The 22,808-nt window shown below is 30.5% G+C and overlaps 2 protein-coding genes across 6 annotated transcripts in view; one reads left to right on the top strand and one right to left on the bottom strand.

Moving 5' to 3' along the window:
- The window catches only part of LOC143917122 (solute carrier family 22 member 13-like), a 67,846-nt gene that overhangs the window by 42,626 nt on the left and 2,412 nt on the right, over nucleotides 1-22,808 (bottom strand). The window contains exons 1-4 of one of the 5 annotated variants that reach the window (XM_077438530.1): nucleotides 21,895-22,307; nucleotides 20,362-20,865; nucleotides 11,748-12,006; nucleotides 10,155-10,330 (exon numbers count right to left, since the gene is read on the bottom strand). In XM_077438530.1, coding sequence (XP_077294656.1) covers nucleotides 10,155-10,330; nucleotides 11,748-12,006; nucleotides 20,362-20,700 — 774 coding nt within the window. In that variant the 5' untranslated portion in view covers nucleotides 20,701-20,865; nucleotides 21,895-22,307. Of the gene's footprint in view, nucleotides 1-10,154; nucleotides 10,331-11,747; nucleotides 12,007-20,361; nucleotides 20,866-21,763; nucleotides 22,308-22,808 lie in introns of those variants that run through there. The other 4 variants (XM_077438528.1, XM_077438532.1, XM_077438529.1 and 1 more) reach the window with 4 other exon arrangements.
- On the top strand, nucleotides 6,852-8,716 carry LOC143916792 (uncharacterized). The gene is made up of 3 exons (XM_077438041.1): nucleotides 6,852-6,938; nucleotides 8,096-8,477; nucleotides 8,586-8,716. The coding sequence occupies exons 1-3, from the start codon at nucleotides 6,852-6,854 to the stop codon at nucleotides 8,714-8,716; spliced, it is 600 nt and encodes a 199-aa protein (XP_077294167.1).

The following is a 22,808-nucleotide window of genomic DNA, read 5'->3' on the forward strand; positions in this document are numbered from 1 at the left end:
TTGTTTTTTATACAGATCTATTTACATCCTGTTGTCTGTTGATTTTTCAATAAATAAAATAAAATAAAACGAATGAATGCTTTTTGCACTTTCTCAATCGTTTATATGTATATATACCCTATTTTTAGTGATACAGCATAATATAAAAAAAAGCTCAAAAGCCTATGCAAAATTCTTATAAATATCTGTAATACATTTTATATATATGCATGTACATATGTACATATATAGTATTTTTCACTAAAAACTCTTTAAAGTTACGATCTATGAAAAGCAAACGGTGTTTAGGTAATTGTGTTTGTGCCTGTATATATAGATAGATATCTTATTGTGATCACCGAGACTCTTCACAAGTGTATTAATTTGTATAGTTATTAGTAATTTTGTCATAGAATCTCTTAGTTAGTTTGTTAGTAATGTATATATTTCCTTTCAAAATATAATATGTATGAGAAACTAGCTGTGTTTGGGTTTTGTCTTTTGGTAACCGATTCAGTTCGGTATTCAACATTGCAAAAATAAATTTATTTATGTAGGTTGATATCATTAAATTTTATGAGATAAATATATAATTATAAAGATGAACGAAATGAGATAGTATAATTTGCATAATTTATTAGCGAAAGCATTTGGTTCTGTTTGTGTTCAAATTCACTTAAATAGTTCCCAAGTTAATTTGAATTGTATTTATTATACATATTATTCAAAAATATATATGTTATAGTCCAAGTGGTCACTCCGGTTAATTCATGAACTAGCTTATTCATACATTAACTATTGGTTTTAGTGCTATCAGTCAAAGGCTTTCTTTAAATAGTCCAGATGTCGCATGAAACTTTTAGCTGTCAAAACTTTTGAGATGCGAAAACGTCAAGTATTTACCTTTGAAAGACGGAGCGACGAGATCGATCGAGTGTCTCGAACTGGGGTCGAGTAAGACCCCAGTATTTTTTAATCAAAATACAGCTTTTCTCAATACAAATGGGTTCAATATATATCTTATTAATCATTTTATACATCAACTTAAAAAAAAGTTTTAGTCCTATAGCATGTTTTTAACTATTTTTATATTAAAAAATAACGACAAGCATCAACACGCAAACGCACATAGGTAAGGCCAACAGGTGACTGCATGACTCAATAGCCACGCGCCAAAAGCGACGAAAACAATAGCTTACGAAATTATAGCTGTCTCTTTCTCTCGCATTGATTTATCGATCAACAAGAATATGCAAGCGAACAGTTAAAAACATGACTTATCGCTAACGCCTTTAAATCATACTTTGGAACGTATAAATGTATAAATGTATTTTTTACGATGTACCCCTTTTCTAAATAATACAAAATCTATTAAAATAAATTTGTTATAATTAATTCTAGGAATACAAGAAATATAGGGTGTATAGCTTTGAAAACCACATGGTTATTACGAAAACCGTAAAAATTGGGGCACTTGTATACCCCACTTCGGTGAGGAAGGGTTAAGAGGGAAATCGTATGGAAACCATATTGCAACATCAGAATAACTCCCGTTTCTGTTTTTTTTAAATAATTATAGTTAGAATACATATATACATACATATGTACATATATGTATACAAAGAGGATCAATGAAACAATTGAGAATGCTTTGTTCATGGAACACTTGGACTATAATATACAAAAGTTGGCGTCGATGTACTAGCAGATTTTTCACCTATACTAAATTTTCCAATTCGTTATATGTATACATACATACATACATACATACATATTTGAGCCGTTATATTTGAAAGTAGTGGAAGTCCACTTTTCAGATCTAAAAACACTATTTCTGTTTGACTTATTTTTTACAAATTTTTATTACTTCATTTAATTCGATATGTCCAGAATCTCGGAAAAGCAAAATAAACGTATTAAAGGCTACCAGCATTTTTAAATATTGTTAAACGCAAAACATTATATTTAATGTTTTGTGAGATATGTATTTCTCGAAATGATGAAAATTGGACTTATGCCACTTTTGAATGTAACGGCTCATATATTTTATTTTCAGAGTGCATATTTGGGGGAGAAAAAAGTATACAGTATAATAGCGAAAGAGAAAGAAACATACAGAAAGAAGTTTGCAAAGATTATATATATAATCTACAATTAATTGTATATTTAATATTACAGCTATATAAGGTGATTATATTATATAGCACTGTACATATTTTAGCAGATTACATAATTTAAAGTTGTATATTTTACTAGCGAAAGTATCCAGCTATACGTCGTTTGAAATTACTATACAAATTAGATATAATAATAGTTAAATTGTGAATATTGTATAAATATTTTGAAATTCATCGGAAATAAAATTATATTTCATAAAATGATATAACATTGCATTTCGATCAAATAAAGTAAAAATATATATGTATGAAAAACTTCACGGCAATTCATTCAGACGGTTCCTCGTATATAATATGTATGTACAAATATTAAAAAAAAGCCAAATTAATCGAATAGACAAAATATATTATATTAAGAACTTGTAATTCTACCGTGTTGAATCATGAAAATCCTAGGCAGTGCCGGGTGTTTTTAAATTTCTTTATCATATCACTCATCTAGAACACGTTCCGGTCAGCGTGTTTCGATCTTTCATACATATGTATGTACATAATGATTATTATTAAATTTATTTTTATTTCAGTTTTAGCTGCACAGTGTGTATTTGAATCGATCGATGGTAGATTAAACTTTTAGATTGTGCGGAATGATAATGAACAATCCATATGGACTGTCATTATTTGACAGTTGAAAAAGCTATCAACGTTTTTTTTTCCACCACACACTACCATACATCGCAACTTTTATATAACACATATTTGCATATAAAAGGCAATTTATTATGAAGAAATTTGATCAAAATATAATAAACCTACATACGAGTGTAAAATGTTCGAGCGAAAGTAGAATATTTTGTTTTTGTCAATAAAAATAAATTATACAAATATAATGTGAATTATGAGTAAACGTACCATTAAAATTGATTAGAACAGTACATACATACATACATTATATTTGTTATAACTAATTTTTAACTTTTGATCATTAATATCTTCAATACGTAAGTATGCAAGTTTCATTATAATAGCAATAAAAATATCGAGGCTGCAAACAGTTGTACAATCTATCGTAGATACAATATATGTACTTATGTACGTGCTGCATGCATGTAGTAGGTACTAAGTAGTTGGTCTTATAAGAGCTTAAAATATATGTAGGATCTTGTTGTCAAGAGACATATGTAGGTGATACAGTAAATAATACTCGTTTAATATCACTATTCCGTCTGTGTCTCTCTGTCTGAGATAACGCTCACCGTACTATAATAGGCGTTTCGATTTTAAATGCATATGTACGACACAGCTAAATCACTGCTAAAACGTATATACGAATACAATAACAAAATAAAAAAATCTTCTATATATACTGATCGCTACTAATGTTTCCGCTTGTCAGAGAATTTACCGCCATCTATTGAAAATTTATTTAATTAATTAATTTTTCTATTGGTGTTTTATATTGTTTACATGGGTAGGTAGGTAATTTTTACCTTTTTTCATATTAAATAATTAAATATAAATATTAAATTTAATATATTGAAAAGATATTTGAAAAAAATTCGACCGCGTGCGGATCGAATACATGAACGACGACACATTTCTTTTTATTTTTTTTATTTTACAACTTAATATGCGATGATATGTCATCGGGCCCAACACTTGTTTTAGTATAATATCAGTATATTTATTCAGTATTATTACATCAAAATCGTATTTGGAAAAATATTCCCCGAAACAAATAACTCAAATATACTTGAGAAATTTGACATAGTAAATCGTTTGTAATAAATTTATAATTTACATATGTATGTAATATTTAATATAATTAATTTATAATTTTCATAATAAATTTTTAATTTATATAATAAGATAATAATAAATTTCGTATGCAACAATCTCTACGACAGACAAATCAGGCGAAAAATTGCACTGTGCATCAAATTTTTTTTTCCTTTTACATACTTTTAATTATACATAAATCATTTTTTTTAGAATAGTCACAATTTTTAAATTTTGTAGTATTTGCCTTCTAGATAAGATATAATTGTTAAAATGTGACAAAAATATATTTGTACGTAGTAACAATAGATGAAGTTTTTTGATCATGCGAAAATTCGAACTCGAGATTTGACTGATTCAAACTCAGAATCGCTTACTGATCACGTTTTCATGATCTAGAAAAAATGTGTGTGTGTGTGTGTGTCTGTGTATTTTGGGGATTTTTTGAACACCGTTAGTCTTATCGAACTGAAACTTAATATCGGTTACTGAAATTCTTATAGACACGATGTAAATTTTTTTCAAATTTTTAAGTTGACCGGAAATGGTACCTCCCCTTATAGGTTTCCTCTTTTTTTAAGTTTTTGAATTCAATTATCTCCCAAGCCGCTAACTGAATCGGACTGAAATTTTTTTAGGTGTAATAGAAATAATAATTTTTATAACGTTATATTTTTTAAATATTTTTATCTGAACCGGAAGTAGTAATTTTACTCTAGAGAATCGAGGTTTTTAATGTTTTTCTTAGACACCTTTTGGTTTATTGAACTGAAATTTCATATCTAGAAGTTTAAGCGTAATAGCAAGTGTTGTATAAAATTTAGTAAGCATCCTTCAACCGGGAGTGGCAGTTTACTCCCTTTATTTTTTTCAACCCCTTAAACATGTGTGTTCTTCACGAAAAAAATCAAGTTTAATTTTTGTTTTTAAATACCATCAGAACCATCTCAACAATTAAAACAGAAAAAATATAAATATTAAAATCTAACTAAAACCATTATAATAATTCAGTTATTATAATGGTTTTAGTTAGAGTCACAAAGACAATAATGACACAACGACAACAACAATTAACGTCACAACGACAACAATACCCAGTTTTTTAAGCTGTGTTCACTATTGATCAATTGCACGAATGCGTGCACCCGGTTACTACAATATGTAGTATTTTAATTAAAAAAATAAAATAAACATACATACATACATACATATATCACCATAAGCAATAACTAATGCATTCAATGTATGCTCACTATATTTCAACTACATATACATATGAATTACTAATCAAAAAATTGAAATTAAAATCAAGCTCATACAAACGCATCGAGTATCTAATTGCAAATTTCCATCGTACACGCCCACGCGTACTCGGACCATTATTAACGTATCGCCAATTTTTTCCAACGAAATTTGCAATATGCGACACGCAAAAAAGACATACACACATTCGTACGTTCGTTCGATTATTACTAAGATTTTAATAATAGCGTACCGAATCGTGGGCTTGCGTGAGCTCACTGCGAGTAGCCTCAAGGGTTGTTTTTGCTCCGGGCTGGTAGGGTAAATCGGAAAACGATCGGCTCTGCCCGTGCTCTAGTTTTCGGCCAGGTATAAATAATCAACGGTCCACCTGATTATGTATCATTCGCACTCGAACGTTCATCAAGACTTGTCGTTGATCTTTCTTTCGCTTCAGAGATGACTTTCAAGGTAAGCTTTCGTAGCGTTGAACCGTAGACGTGTAGCAAAGCGTTACATAACGGAAATGTTATATTACACTCATTGAGATTTAATTAATATATATGTATATATATATATATATATATATATATATATATATATATATATATATATATATATATATACATATACATATATATATTATATGAAATTTAAATTCAACTATAAAGTAAAATCATTGCTCATTAATATGAACATGTTTGTTTGTTGTGTATACGTGCTGAATTTTTGTATAGAATGATGCTTTAAATGTCTGAAAATCTTTATAAATGGAAAACAGACAAATATATATATTTGACAAATATATACAGGATAGCTTTTAGTATGGCTGCATTTTTTGTTTTTACATATAGTAGTTTTAAAATTAATGTGATAAAACGTTTTAATTGCTGGCCTCTTCTTAGCTCGCTTTCAATTTTTTCGTTTGACGAAATTTGGGTTCTTATCCGATCGTTTTCAAACTTTGCCATTTTGCTCGGTTTGGTCATCAATATGTGTGGAAATCAAATCCGCCATTATCCGATGGTGAAAAACAGTCGTAATAGACACGTTTGAAAGTACTCCATTCCCGTTCTCGGTGACGTCTATTATCCACATTGCCGTATTTATCCACACTCTTCCGGTCGTTTTTTTTCCTTTTCGCCACCCTCTCTTCTCTCTTCTTCTCTCTTTTCACTTCTCTCGCTATGTCAGATTTTAATTGTGTAAATAACTTTTTATTTCTTCACTCTATATTGTATAAAATTTGCTTTATTCGTGATTAGATTTGTTGGGTTTTGATACTATAGTCGAACCGATCCGCGTTGAACTCGATCCGCGTTGGCCAATTACATTTCGTTTCAGTTTCGCATTGCATTTTGGTCAAGAAATACAACATTGTCCGTGTATATAGCGGTCGGTAGAATTTGACTTTTAAATATTGTAAGTTATTACATTTTTATTTTAAATATTGTAAAAAATTTTAATATAAAATACGTAAGTTGTTGTTAATAATATTAATTTATTTATGGAATACGTACATATTTTATATTAATGGAAATTAATATTTTTAGACGATGAAAGTAATTTTCAACGTCATGTTATATACAGTAAAAATACAGTTATATTATTAAAGACCTTGCATTGAATTAAATTGTAATAATATTATATAGTTAAATAAGAAATGATTAAAAAAATAAGAATAATAACTTGACGTCCTTACAATGTTACAATACATTGCACGAATGCGACAGCATGCTACATCGGATTGACTATAAAGGTCACATAATTCCTCGAGTTACGACGTATATTTGGGAAAACATTTCTATAAATCACTGGATGGTTTGGTGAGCAATTCACAATCTTGCCAAATTGAGCTTCAGTTTTCAATGTAAATTAGTCATATATTTTTAAACATATATTTTTAAACAATTCCCATGTAAATCCCAATTATATACATATGTTTAATCGGTCAATTAAATTTAAAATTTAAAACTAGCCAATTTTAGTTACCGATAGTTGACAAATTTGCGAATATGTATGTATGTATCATATCATACATATATGTACATATGTGCATATATAATATTGCTATTTTGTCTGTCTGTCTGTTTGTCTTAGATAAGGCTCGCCGTGCTATAATAGTCGTGTCGATTCAACATACATATGTACGTCACAGCTAAGCCATTGCCAAAACGTATATACGAATATATTATAATACGAATATAATAACAAAAGAAAAAACTTATATATATATATATATATATATATATATATATATATATATATATATATATATATATATATATATATATATATACTGATCGATACCAATGTCTCATCTATACAAATAGACGGCACTAAATCTCTGAGAATTTACAGCATTGAAAATTTATTTAATTAATTAACTATTTTTTCTATTGGTGTTTTATATTATTTATATTATTTATACGCATGTATATTGCCGGACAACCATCTCGTTCTCCGACGAAAGGGTCTCTCAGACTGTATTCGTTGGAGGGGTGGTGGCCTCATGTCATGCTTTATTGACCTCTAAAGTGGGCTTATATATTATTTATATGTCCTTGGTAGATATGTAGTTTTTACCATTTGTTTTTCATATTAAACAATTAAATGTAAATTAAATATATTTAAAAGGTATTTGAAAAAAAATTGAGCGCGTGCGGAACACCAGTATATACGTACATACTTAAGGAAATCCGGAATTCAAAATTTATTTCTTTTTGGATATTTATTTACCTTATATAAAATGATGATACATATCGTTTAGAAGCCCAAAACTTTTTTAGTATATATTATATGTAGGTACATAAATCCGGCTATGATCACAAGTGATGCTAAGGCAAAAAGTATCATACTAATAAACTATTTGCCATCAAAACTCAGAATGATGAGCAAAGCTGCCCTGATTATATGTATTTCTACCAAAAAGTTCCTACTTATAAATTTATTTATCAAAAACTAATCTACCATTTCAGATTACATTCGCCATAGCCCTACTGGCAACAGCCACCCTGGCCCAACACCAAGGCGGCCTCCAACACTACCAGTCGGGTCATCAACAGCAGCACCAGCCCCAAATCCAATACCAACAACCCCAACACCAAATCCAACAGCAGCAACCTCGCTACCAATCCCACCACGAGCCTGAACACTACGACGAACATCCCAAATACGAATTCGCTTACAAAGTCGAAGACGAGCACACCGGAGACTACAAAGAGCAGCACGAGACCAGAGACGGAGACTCAGTCAAGGGATTCTACTGGCTGTTGGACGCTGACGGTTACAGACGTCTTGTAGAATACTCCGTAGATGGACACAGTGGATTCGTAGCCAAGGTCACCAGGGAACCCACAGGTCATGCTCCAGTACAGCCCAGACCTCAAGTGGCTCACGCTGCTCCAATCAAAGTGGCTCCTATCCAGATAGCTCCAGTGAAGTTGGCCGTTCCGATCAGAGCTTCAGCTCCTATCCATGCTCCTGCTCCAATCTATGCTCCTGCTCCAATCTATGCCCCAGCACCTATCCACGCTCCCGCTCCAATCCGCGCTCCTGCTCCAATTCACGCTCCTTCCCCATACCAATACCATCATTAATTCTTCCTTCAATTATTTCGTTAAGTTTGAAGTGGAAGGCTTAAATTCATCCTCATCTCTGTTTAGCTCACTTTGTTCATTCGTTTGTTTATTGTTTAATAAATAGGATATTTTTATTTGTTTTTAAATCCGTTGTTTTTATTTTGTGTTTTTGTGACATTTCTGCGCTGAACAAAAGGTGTTGTTTGTTAGATTTGTGTTCACACATTCAGTACACTTCGCATTCAGTTCGATCGAACAATTATTCAACAGAGTTTCCTCTCTGAATGCATCGGTTTTTTTTTAACAATAAGATCGTATGAAATATAAGCATAAATTTGTATGAAATATCAACGAAATTTCCAAACAAACGTTTTACTTTTTTATACGAATTAAAATTACTCAGTAATAGTTAACAAATTCAGTGATAACTTTATCAGTGGTATGCAAATTTTACACATTTTTCTAAATATCATCAGCGGTGAGTAAAAATACTAAGCAATTTATCATTTTTAAATACACAAAAATGACTAATGAACAACTCGACTGATTCATACCAAAAAAGGAAGTCATTGAATGGAAATGTCGAAAAATAGCATAGGAGGAGTATATGAAAAGTTCAATGATATAATTTTACCTGTACGTGTATTTATATGGATTTTTTTCCAGTTTCCATCCAAGTCTTAAAAATTAAACTTTTTTTGAATAGTTGACTCAAATATATAGAATACTGCCTCATATTCAAAAATAAAAAAAATAAAAAAATTCTCAAATAGATATGCAAGAACAATTCAAAATTTGATCATTACCAATTTTGAAATCATAATTTTACAAAATGTAGTAAATAGTAAACAAAATATAGATCTAGAACGTTACAGTTCTCGAAAATATTACTCAAATGAGTTGGATCTTACTTGCAGAACTACATTCTATGTATAAGTCTATTTGTAGTAAAATGTATACATACATACACACATGTTATATAAAACACGTTTCAAATCGAAACTACAAAATACATATAATACATAGCTTCTTAAATAAAGAGAGCAGTTCTCAATCTCTAAGAAGTTTCAACTGAAACTTACTTTCAACACTACGTTACTGAACAACATTACTTTATATTTCAAATTAATACTCAAAACCAATTAAAAAACCATTACACCACTTTGCATACACCCATATGTACATATGTATATGTACGTATGCAACAACGACAAAAAACCATTACACAACCAACATTACGCTGTTTTCATTACTTTTTTTAATTTTTCATCCATATTACCGGATAATTGTGGTCTAAATATTTGCACACATATGTATCTACAACACGTGGCGTAACATTCGCCAAATTACACGCTACGTTCGTGATTGATTTGTATACGCATACTTAACAAGCGATAACCGGTAGAGTCGAATCGAGGAAAATTGACCGATATAATATAAAAAAAAAAACACTCACCACGAAATAGTAGCCCAAGACGACAGTTATAGGAAGAGATGTAGCCATGAGGAAGCGTCTCCAAGTACCCAAAGCCATAGCTACTAAAGGCACCGCCACACAACCGATACAGTAGAATACACCAATACACAAATTCAACCCCATGGTTCGCATACTGGGACGTACATATTCCATAACTGCAACAAAAACATCAACTTTGCATTAATATTTAACTATCTCGAATAATCTGTATTGATTGGGCAGATGGAAGTTGAGATAAATCACTCTAAAAAATCATATTAGGACCTAATAATTAGGTCTAATTTAGAGTACCTTAATATAAAATATCATATTTGGTGGTACTTTGTACCAGAAAACTGTTATATTATATAGGAGTCCTTCAGTCCCGCGCTCCGAATCTCTCTAAAACCCCACTTGATTCAAGTAAGGGAAACCGTGAGCTATTTAGTATATTGTTTATATATTTATTTATGTTTAAAATTAGACCATTGTGGCATTACGGAAGAAAGATGAGACAAATAAAAATACATACATACACATGTATGTATTTAATCACAGATAAAAAGTACATTTAATCATAAAAAGAACAATAGCATTTTAAGAAAAGCAGATATGAAATGATAATATACAAAGTAGGACTATCTTACACCTACAGCGAGCACCAATAAATAAGAACCAGTTGCAAATACAAAAATTCTCTGCGAGGCCCAAAACGAAGAGAGAAGATCAAAATTCAACTCATACATCATTTTCAATTCTGAAAATAATGATGAGCGCAGGCTACCAGATAAATAGGTTGAAATAATCTCCGATAACCTACGTTCAGTGAGGTGGAAAATATAACATTCAGGTTCAGCAGCAACGATTTCATTGAGAAGTCGGATAGCTCTTGGAATAGGAGCCATTTGATAAAGAACTGTGCGAGAAGGAGGTACAGCCATCAAATGATGATGTCTACCACGCACATAATTATTAGGGACATAAAGTCCCAACTGTTCAAGCAACGACGGGCATGACGTATTACCACGTAGAAGCTGGAGAACAAAACGAATTAATGAGAAGTTTCTCTGAAGTTCAAGGGAATTATACCCAAACACGCCTTAAAGGAATGGAGCAGGGTAGAGATATGGGTTATACCCATACTATTTCCTATATAGGAAACGAAGAAATGGTTTATGCACTTTCTCAATCATTAGAGAGTAATTTGCTACATGCGGATTTCACACAATCGCATTATACTCTAGCTTGCTTCTAACAAGCGAGTTGTAAAGCCAGCGAGAAGACAAAGGGTTGCAGAATTACCTAGCATATCTCAAGACAAATCCGAGTCAGCGACTATCTTGTGGTTGTGAAAGGTGAGTTTGAGGATCAAAACTGATACCCAAATCGACCATAGATTCCACACACTTCAACAAGACGGATCCAATGGAATATAGTGTATATGGCATTGTTTGGGATGGTGAAAATTAAAATAAATAAAATTTGTGTCAAAGTCGGAGTAGAATGATATATGTAGTATACAAAGTTTTATGGTTTTAAAACTAAAAACTGTAGGTTTTGCATGACGAAGAAGTTTTGGGTCTTGTAGCTTACCGATGATGTACATCATGACGAAGTTGCTGTCGGTAGCCAGTCCAGATAGGAATCGGAATGTCGCGAAGGTGGGTAGAGATACTGCGAAAATGGTGCTGATGTTTCCGACCAGAGCCAAGAAGTTTGCTATGCACAGTACCGGAAGGCGTCCTATCCTGTCCGAAAGTACTCCTAGTACTAGAGTACCTAGTACTGATCCTATGAAGAACGTCGATTGGCCTAGCACTGGTTTCCAGTCGTCGTCGCATACCCAATTTAACTAAAAAAAATCATAATTTGAATAATATTTTATGGATATCTTAATGATTTTTTTTATTTCTTATTTACATACAAAAGTATTCGGTATATTGTTAAGAATTGTAAATAGGTTTTTCAGCTCTTTTTCCTATTATGCTGTACATTAACATTAGAATAATATAATACTATGATTACTAACAAAATAAAATTAAAATTGTAAAATAGAAAATGATCAGTCGATCAGTAGCTATTAAAATAGATATAAGATGTATTGTGAACATAATTTAGTAATAATAAAAAGTATTTATGAATCAAATTCGTTATATTATAAGAACAATTTTTATTGTCAAAAATAAATACTATACATAAAAAATATTTAAAGCAGACATTAACACTTTTAGTCTCAAGGATTAAAAGGTTAATTTAATCAAGGATTAAATCAATAATTTTCTTAAAATTGATTTCCACTATTTTTACATACCTCTAATTATTTTCATTTCTAACGTAAATGCAGTATTTTAATTAATAATTAAATAAATTTAAATTTAATATGCATAAGCATATTTCATTTGATTGGTTCCATATGTTGAACCTTTTTTTAAATGTATAAATATACTAGTTGTTTTACCCGGCTCAACCAAAGTTCCCAACCAAAGATACAAACATACAAAGTATCTTTCGAAATTATATATTAGATTAGCCCAACTCGGTATGTTTATTTGTTGATTTGTCGTATCACTATTAAATAAATACATAATATATGATATACATACTAGTGTTGTACCCGATGACATAGCATCGCATGAGTGCGATTAGTTATTAAGTTATTAAATAAAATAAATAAATTAAAAGAAATGTGTCGGTCCTGTCGAACTGTATTACCCGGCTTCGCTCGGTGTATATGATATAAACCGCTTAAACATGACTAATCGAATAGTAAACATTTTATTTAATTTATTTGAATATTTATTTGTTTTTTTTTTTATTAAATTAACAGTCACGAACAAACAAACGTATATACTAAGTCTTTTTAGAAATTATATGTATTCGCCCCCGGGGGCACAGACCCTAGGGCTTTGACCTCTGCGCCTGCGACCCCTAAGGTTTTGCTCTCGGCGCCTGCGCTTTCGCCCCCGAGGACTTCGAATCCTTTGAATTGGAAAAAATCGAATCATTTGTTCGACGACGTCACGGATTTACAAAGTTCTCAACGACAGTTACATACATATATATATATATATATATATATATATATATATATATATATATATATATATATATATATATATATATATATATATATATATATATATATATATATATATATATATATATATATATATATATATATATATATATATATATATATATATATATATATATATATATATAAATAAATATATATATATTTTTTTTTATTAATTTAATTTATTCATATACATATATTTATAGGATATAATGTTTATTTCAAAGTTGGACATGTATTCCTTATCAGATAAGAGTAGCTCTTGTGCCTGATAAGGGAGCTACGATTCTATTATAAATTCTTAAAATCTATTATAATATTTTTTATATAAAAATTACATTAAAATTTTTCAGTGTAAGTTTTTTTTGAAAAAGTGTTTATTTTTTTTTACTTGTTCTGTTTGGTTAACGATACAGTGCAATTCAGAAGGGAGATTATTATAGTTATTTATGGCTTGGAAAATATAATGGTTTTGCATTTGTGTTGTTTTAAAATTTGGTGTGATAAATTGGTTTCCATTTCTCATTAGTTTATAAATATACACAAAAATTTCGAAATTATATATTAGATTTAATATTGGGCGGTAAACTCTCAGAGATTTAGCGCCGTCTATTTACTTAGAGGAAACATTTATATCGAATAGTATATGTATATAGAAGTTTTTTTCTTTTGTTATTATATTCGTATACGTTTTGTCCGCAGCGGCTTAGCTGTGACGTACATATGAATGTCGAATCGAAACGACTATTATGCTGCGTACGGACCAAACCAACGACGATTTTGGTCCAACGATTTAACCATCAGGATAAACCAGTAGCAAATTAAATTTAAAAATTAAATTCAAATATCAAAATAAAATTATAATCAATATATTAAAATTAAAATAAAATATTGAAAGTTAAAACAGAACATGCCCAATTTAAATAAATTTTCGAGATTGACCTAAAATTAGATCATCAAAAATCACATACTTTTGTTTGTCGAAGATGTTTTGACTTAGATACGCACTAAGATCGAAAAAAAAATCAAAGAATTATTATTTTTACTTCCCCGTAATGCGCAGTTACTGAGCATATATCATGTGTTAGTATGGGTGACCGAGTGATGGTTTCAACCCGAGACGTTGTCGGTTTTATCAAAGGAAATTTTTTTGTCTTCAATTGTTTCTCTCGTCGAAATAAATCAATTAATTAAATCATTTCAGAGGTAAATTTTATCGGATAATGTCTTCAATTGTTTCTCTCGTCGAAATAAATCAAATAATTAAATCCATCTCAGAGGTAAAATTTATCGGATAATGTGTGATTATTAATTTTATTTCGACGAAAGAAAAAAAAACCCTTTGACAAATCACCGACATTTTTTTTGTTAAATATTTCATCGACGGCGAAACACATTGGTGTATCGTGACGACTTATAAGAAACAATAACAAGGTTTTTTTCGCTCGTAATTATAATATTTCTCTGGTTGTAATGCATAATATAAGCATTTTCTATCAAAATGTACGAGGCCTTAAATCTAAACTGGATGAATTAGGTTCTAACTCGGCTATTCAATGTGCTGACATCCTGGTACTAACGGAAACCTGGCTTGACGACTCTGTGCATGATTCTTTTTAATTTACATTAATGACATCTCAAAAATAATTAAGTATTCAGACTATCTTTTATTCGCCGATGACCTTTAGCTTTTTAAGACAGTTAAGTCTCATAATGACGCAGCCCTTCTCCAATTGGACTTAGATGCGCTGTCAAGTTGGTCTGTCGATAATAAATTATATTTTAGCATTCAAAAATGCTGTGTTCTCAATGTGACAAGATCTTCAAATCGCTTGATTTATCCATATCGCCTAAGTGGTGTTGAATTAAAGTTTGTAGATGAATATTGTGATTTGGGGGTCTTGTTCTCGAATAATTTTCAATTTAAACGAAACATAGACAATATTTGTTTGCGTGCAACAAAAATGCTGGGATTCTTACTATGAGTTAGCAAACCTTTCCAGAGTACGTTGGTGCTTAAAATTCTTTATGAATCTTTAGTACGTAGTATTCTAGAATTTTCTTCTATTATATGGAATCCTACCCATATAACTCATTCATTGAAGATTGAGAGAATCCAAAAACGGTTTTTCAGATATCTTTATCTGAAACAGTATGGTTATTATCCTTGGCTATATCCTAGTGCATTCCTATTAGGGGCGTTAGGTTTCAACTCATTGGAGTCTCGTCGGAATATGTTACTGGGAAGACACTTTTTTAAGCTGTTGAATGGGATAATACACAATCCTCAGGTTCTAAAGGAATTTAGGTTTAATGCACCTTGTAAATTCAGGGACTTGAGAAATCGTGATTTGTTTGTTCCTCTGTGGCTCGCACAAATATGTTGTCAACGGCTCCTATATCTAGAGCGATATATCTGCTTAACAGGATTTCTGGTGAAATTGACCTCTTCAATATAAAATATACTAATCTGGTTGAGTGGTTGTTGAGGAATGCCAGTGGTTGATTTTGCCTATTATAAATATTAATGATTGTTATTACTTTATCTATGTTTTTTCTTTTTTCTTATGATTTTATGATTTTAATGATGTTGTGTTACTATTGTTATTATTATAAGTTATTATTACTGTTATCATGTTATTATTACTGAATGACCGGCCACAGCGACGCGTTGGAGATCTCTGTAATGTCACTGTGGCTTATATGTTAAATAAATAAATAAAAAATAAAAAAAATATCGTCGTAATTCAAAACATTGTTGTAATTCAAAACATCAACGATGATCTAATTTTAGCTCAATCTCGCTCGTTAGCTTAATTTTGATATTTAATTTCAATTTTTTTATTTAATTTTTATTTCGATATTTTGTACGCTACTGGTTTTAAAAGTTGGCCCAAAATCGTTGTTGGTTAAATATTTCCGAAGGGGGAAACACAGTAGTTATCGTGACGACTTAAAAGAAACAATAACAAGGTTTTTTCGCTCGTAATTATAATATTTCTCTGGTTGTAATGCGCATCGTCGTAATTCAAAACATTATTGTAATTCAAAACATCAACGATGATCTAATTTTAGCTCAATCTCGCTCGTTAGCTTAATTTTGATATTTAATTTCAATTTTTTTATTTCGATATTTTGTACGCTACTGGTTTTAAAAGTTGGCCCAAAATCGTCGTTGGTTTGGTGCGTACGGACCATTACAGTACGGCGAGCGTTATCGCAGACAGACGAGATTTTTATGATGATGATTGTTTTATATAATACAAACCAGAAAAAAAAAATTCAGCTGAGTGGGTCTCCATCCCATGAGCCTCTTACTGATAACACGAACGCGTTACTGTTGAGTAAGGGCGAAAACACACAGAGAAGCATGCAGAACGCTTTTTTTAAAGATATATTTGCACATGAAAAAAAAATTCTAGCACGCATAATCTTTTCTATGGCACTCAGTCCAAAAATCACCTCCTGGAGTGTTTTCGGTGATATTTTATATGTATATTTTACAGTGATCACAACGGTGATTCCCATATTTGAAGAAATGTAGGAGAAACTTGCCGAAATAATGAGATCGAAAGAATTGACAATGACTTAAAGAAACACCCTTCCCAGCTGGAATTTCCGAGGACGTGCATAATCTTAATCTAATTTTACATGCTCTTTTAAACATTTTTGCTTTCATGTTCTTTTAAAACATTTTTTAATTGTTGTTTTAAATATGATCATATAAACGTAAATTTTAAGTTTATTCTGATAATATTCATGCTTTTCATTTTTTAGGTTTAAAAGGAAAGTGCTTAGGCATATTTCCGTATTAGGCTATTATCCGTACATATGTATATGTGTATGTACATACATACATACATACATACATATGTAAATGTTAATAAAAAGGAATCTACTTTATTTTTTGTTTTTTCGTACTATATACATATGTTCAATATAAAAAAATACCTCGGCATGTTACCGTTCACGATTCCGTGTATGGAAAAGTGTTACATAAACACACTAATCAGCCATGAAAAGCAGATTAGTAAATCTAATACCAGCAAATGAAACACGAAGTGCATTGAAACCAATAATTATTGCGATGATACGAAATAAAACGCTTATAATAAGTATTTCCGTACAAATAATGTATGTAATGTAAGAACATCAATCGCATTGTTCGTAATAATTTAAAAGCATTTCTTTTTTTTAATACCCATCTTCATAATTCAGTGCAACACCTTATCGAAACTCATTAAAAAGATTATAAACTATGATTTAAAAATTTTCCATACGCATATGTATGTACCTGTATACAACGTACATACATTATGTACATATATATGGTGATCATATTTTGGAGAAAATGAAGGACATGTAAATAATCATTTTAGAACTTTAAAAATGCTTTATAACATTTATTACAACATATTAGCACACAAAATTTTGAATTTTAAACAATCATATTTGTTACACATTATTAAAATTTAAAAGACATTTACCGCTCGAAATAGTAGGTATTAATAAAAAAATATTAAGATAGAAAACCAATGCTTTTGAAAATGAAAAATTAGCGAAATAAGCTCATTACTTCACGGAAAAGTGTATTTTTGACTTTTAAAAGATCATATGACTATTGATTTCAATACTCACTTTTAGCATAGCAATACTAGATTTCTAGTTAAACCCGAAACTACAAAAACTACAAAAATTGGGCATTATTTTAAACGTTTACATCTCATAAAAAAACGACAAAAATAATTGTCATATTAGAATTTAGTGGGTCAAATTTGGTAAAGATTGATCTTCGCTCCGGTACTTTTTTTTTATTTCTCAGTGTAATCAAATCAATACAAGTTTGATAAAATTTATAAATTACATTTTTAAATAATTCGGCGCTAATATTCTTAGCCATAGTCGATATTACAAAATAAAGGACAAAAGAGAAAATTGTAAAAATAAAATCTTAAGGACACAGAGATGAAATAAAGGACTGTCCTCTTAAATAAACGACCTATGGTCAACGTATATACATATACATTACATAATTGACACTCATTTTATTTTATATGTATATTTAACACAAAGGTATGCTTAAATATGCAAGTTTACTCATTAACTAATTATAAAATGATTAATTATCAAACTAAAAAGCAAATTTAAGCAGCACTAGAACACGTTCGAAAACCTTGACAATGATTTTTTCCTCTCATCTCCCCGAACGTGATGATAAATAATAGCCCTAACGTGACCATTTCAACAATAATCGCCCGTTTGTTTGAAAATGATTAAATAATAACATCAATGTTGACGACAAATGTGCATAATGTATTATAAATACCAACAACGTACATTATTACTATGCATTTGTCAAAATACACACACGTACTGCAAATTTATCATTGTATTTGAACATACATATGTATATGTAATATGCACGTTCATTATAATTTATAGTCATATCGTGGAACTACCAATTTCACTTAAAAGCCAATCACGAAACCACCAAACACGTCAAAGCACTAAATAAAAATGATTTTATGATATTCAGACGCTGTCTTTCATTGATACTGACGCTAAAAACGTAATGAAATAATCGAAGAAAACCACAACTCGAAAATTGTCACCTTTAAAATCAACTTTAATCCAAAAAATAAATTATACCTAAATCTTTGAATAGAGCAAGATTGATAGTAAATTGGTTCGGCGATTTATGTATAGTAAATCCGCAGTATTGCTTCAAAGTTATACTAAAAATTCATGGAATTTAGAAATTGATCATGAGGGAATACTACTCTAGAGGGAATATGCATTACCGAATAGTATTTTTTTTTACGAAAATAATAAACAAACATATGTATATGTAGTGTATAGCTTGCTTTACGCAAGTACGCAGGTATTAAACATGTTTGCAAGACAGAGCTATTTACTAGCCTCTTCTTAGGTACGAAAACAACAGATTTGGGCTTAGCATTGAATGTGTTATTTTTACATACATACATATACCAAGAAAGCCTTACAGGTAAACGCCAATGTGCCTTCCTGGCCAATTACAAACATCGCATACAATTTTTAGAATAATTTAAAGCATCATAGAAACATCTATTGATAAATATTTGATAAACTTACATTTCTCGGGGTATTTTTTTATATACATATGTATGTACATACATCGTCAAATTTTGAAATGCTGAAAAACTCGAAATCTGCGAGACATTAATGGAAAAATTTGCAGCATTTTTATACGAATCGGTGAAATTTGAGATGCTGAAAACTCGCAAATTAGTAGAAATTGGTAAAGGCTGCCAATTTGTTGGAACCGTTTCAATGAAAATCACATAAATTGGCAAACTCTGATAGGAAACGATCGAACTGGAGTCAAAAACCAAAGTCTGGCCAGCAGTAACCAGTGGGACTCAAACCCGTGACCACTATGTTCGAAAGCAATATCTACCAACCACTAGTCCATGCTGCTGGTTAAAATAATAATGGAAATTCCAAAGATTTTAACAAAGCTGATTGTTCTAATAATAATGCAATTGATTTTACGATTTTGACATATCTTACATCTAATAACGCACACGTTACAGTAAAAGTGTGAATTTTTTAAATTTATACTTTTGCTAGTAAATATATACACTATCAGCTAGAATTTACATGGGAAAAAGAGTCAATGCATAATTTTCGAGACGTAGTTAATGTATTCACGAACATAAAAATAATCACGATTACGCTGATAGGGCACTTACTATTCATACTGGATTTTACGGTTACTAGTTAATTCATACACTGTCTAATTAAGATTTACTGTTGTGAATTTTAACTAAAACTTTGACCGGCGGGTGTTTACATTGACAAATATTTCACACTTGTACTGTACATATGTATAATATATAGTTGATAAAAAAATTATGTCTCATTGCGTCAAAGCCTTTCAAAAATGTATGAAATTCTGAATTAAGTCAATAAATTTCAATAATGTTCACTTATCAAAGGTGCCTACCTACAAGGCAATAGCGAATGAATCTTTCGAAAACAGAAAAACTGTTTTTTTTTTTTCATTTTTGCACAAAACCCAAAGCTGGACGCACATAGTTCTACGTTTAAACACAGCACGATTATATTTTTTTAAATTGAAAAACTCACCTCGCTTACTATGCTCTCGAATCCATTGTCCCTGTTGTATATCCAGCCGGTGTCGCATTTCATAGATTCGTTAAATGGATCGAATCTGTTGCAATTCGGATCTTTCAACTGCATCACCATCTCCCTGATGCCGATCGCGGTGGTTTCGTTGATCTCGGTGAAGTCTTGCAATTCCGTTATGTTGCACCAATGCTCCGGTATGACGCTGATGAAGGTTTGCGAGAAGTAATGGAAAGCTGACACCAGGTTGACGATCGAGAAGAGCACCATGAGGAACACCTGGTAGCGTCCGAAATCTCCAGCCTTCTCCAGCATTGTGTCGATGTCGACGTTTGCCATTTTTTTTAAATATTTCAATCAAAAAATTGACACCAGTTTTTTTTTTTTTTTTTGAATATCACAATAAGTTATAAAAGTTGCAGTTTTATTTTTTCACATATAAAAATCTACATCTTCTATTTTATTGATCGTTCATTTGAATTTTGCAGATGTTGTTTTCATTACCTGAAAATACATTTTTTTTCAAAATTTTGACTTTTTAAAAAATTAAACCGGACATAAAAATGCTAACGTATGATATAATATTAATATATATGTAATAGTATTTAACATTTTCTGACTAAATTTTTTGAATGAATTGACGATTTTTACGATTAATTCTGAATTTTAAAGGACATTGCTCGCCAATGGGAATCATTTTTTTTATATAATAACTAGTTTATAATTCCCGTTCCCGTTCCCGTTCTCGTTCCCGTTCCCGTTCCCTTTCCCATTTGTTAGAAAAACGCAGACAGCGAACACATTTGAAATAATTCAATTGTTTGTTTATTTTACCCTAACAACGCAGGCCGCGATGCGAAATCATTTGAAATTATTGCGTTGCAATGACACTCATTCCCGTTTTTTTCCGTTTCCGTTCCCATTTTTGGGCGATTTTTTTTCACAGTAATCTTCCCGGACATACATACAACAAATCCTGAAAGTTCCATCGTAATCAGTTGAGTGGTTTAGGAGCCTATACGAGACAGACAGACAGACAAACAGACATTCAATTTTATATATACATACATACATACATACATATATAGATAACGACGATTAATTTTGTCTCCTATGATTTAAATCGTTCATGACTCGAATTGAATAATCATGAAGAAACTTAATTTCCGATTTTATTTCCGTAAACATCACAGTTCAATATGAAACGCAACCCACGATACTTTTGCACTTACAAATCCCAGAATGCGTTTCATTCTGGAAACATTTCCGTTTGATTTTCATCCACTTTACTTTACTATTTTTCATTACACATATAAGTATACATACTATGCACATTAATACACTCTACTATCATAATCAATTGTGTATACATAAGTATAAAAAAGAAAAAAAATATGCATACAATTGAAAAGAACTGTAATTTTTTAAACCTTTTTATATTAAATTTGTTTATATCGCCAACAACGAGTTATATATAACTATAAAGAAATAGTCCGTTTGTACAAAGTCACGAAAATTTATGATATAATGTACATTTGCAAAGGGCGTGCAATCCACAAATGCCGATTGTCAACTGAAGCTTCTGTAACAACACCACGCGACGCCCATGACTTCTAATATACAGGCCGTTCCGAAATAAACGTGCATATTTTAAAACTACTTCGGTTTTGAAAAATCATCAAAAATAAGTACATAGTCAATTCTACGGTCGATTTAAGATAAGATTTACATATGAATTTACACTATACAAGCAGAAAATAGCGCGAGTTTATTCATTTTCACAATCATTTATATCACTTTAGGCGAAAAATCAAGTAGGTACACAATAAAATCATTGACAGTTTGACCAACGAAATAAAATCCGAAAATTTAAGCTATTTAACTTTCATTAAACGGCATTTAATTGATTTTCACAAACAAACTAATGCAACACTTATCTCTGCACTGCTCAATGTCAGACAGAATCAGCGGCCAAAAATACATTTGGCAAAAGATTTTATTAAAGCATCATTGATTTTAATTATTTGAACAAAAATTTGCCAATGTTGTAAACAAAACGTCACAAAATCGAAAGTCGACTGTTTAAAGTATTTTATTTATAATTTTAATAGTCCACAATCACATTTACCGCGACGTTTTTTTAAATGCAATTTTTATCATAAAGTATATAGACGGAGATTATTTTAAAATAAAAATTATCTTTGTTACGCTTGACCTATATGTAATTATTTTAATTATAACAAAAGAAAAATACGATAATATTAATTATATTCAATTTTAAAATTAAAAATATCTCCGTTGCACTTCACATATAATTTATTTTATAGAAAAAAAAAAAAAAAAAAATATGTGATAGTATTATCTAATATATAATTTTGATAGAGACGTTGTATTTATGTATGTATGTAAGTTTTGGTTCGTAGAATCCGTGACGTTAAATTTAATAA

The sequence above is a fragment of the Arctopsyche grandis genome, chromosome 9 (assembly GCF_051622035.1).
Source record: "Arctopsyche grandis isolate Sample6627 chromosome 9, ASM5162203v2, whole genome shotgun sequence".
NCBI classification, from domain to species: domain Eukaryota; kingdom Metazoa; phylum Arthropoda; class Insecta; order Trichoptera; family Hydropsychidae; genus Arctopsyche; species Arctopsyche grandis.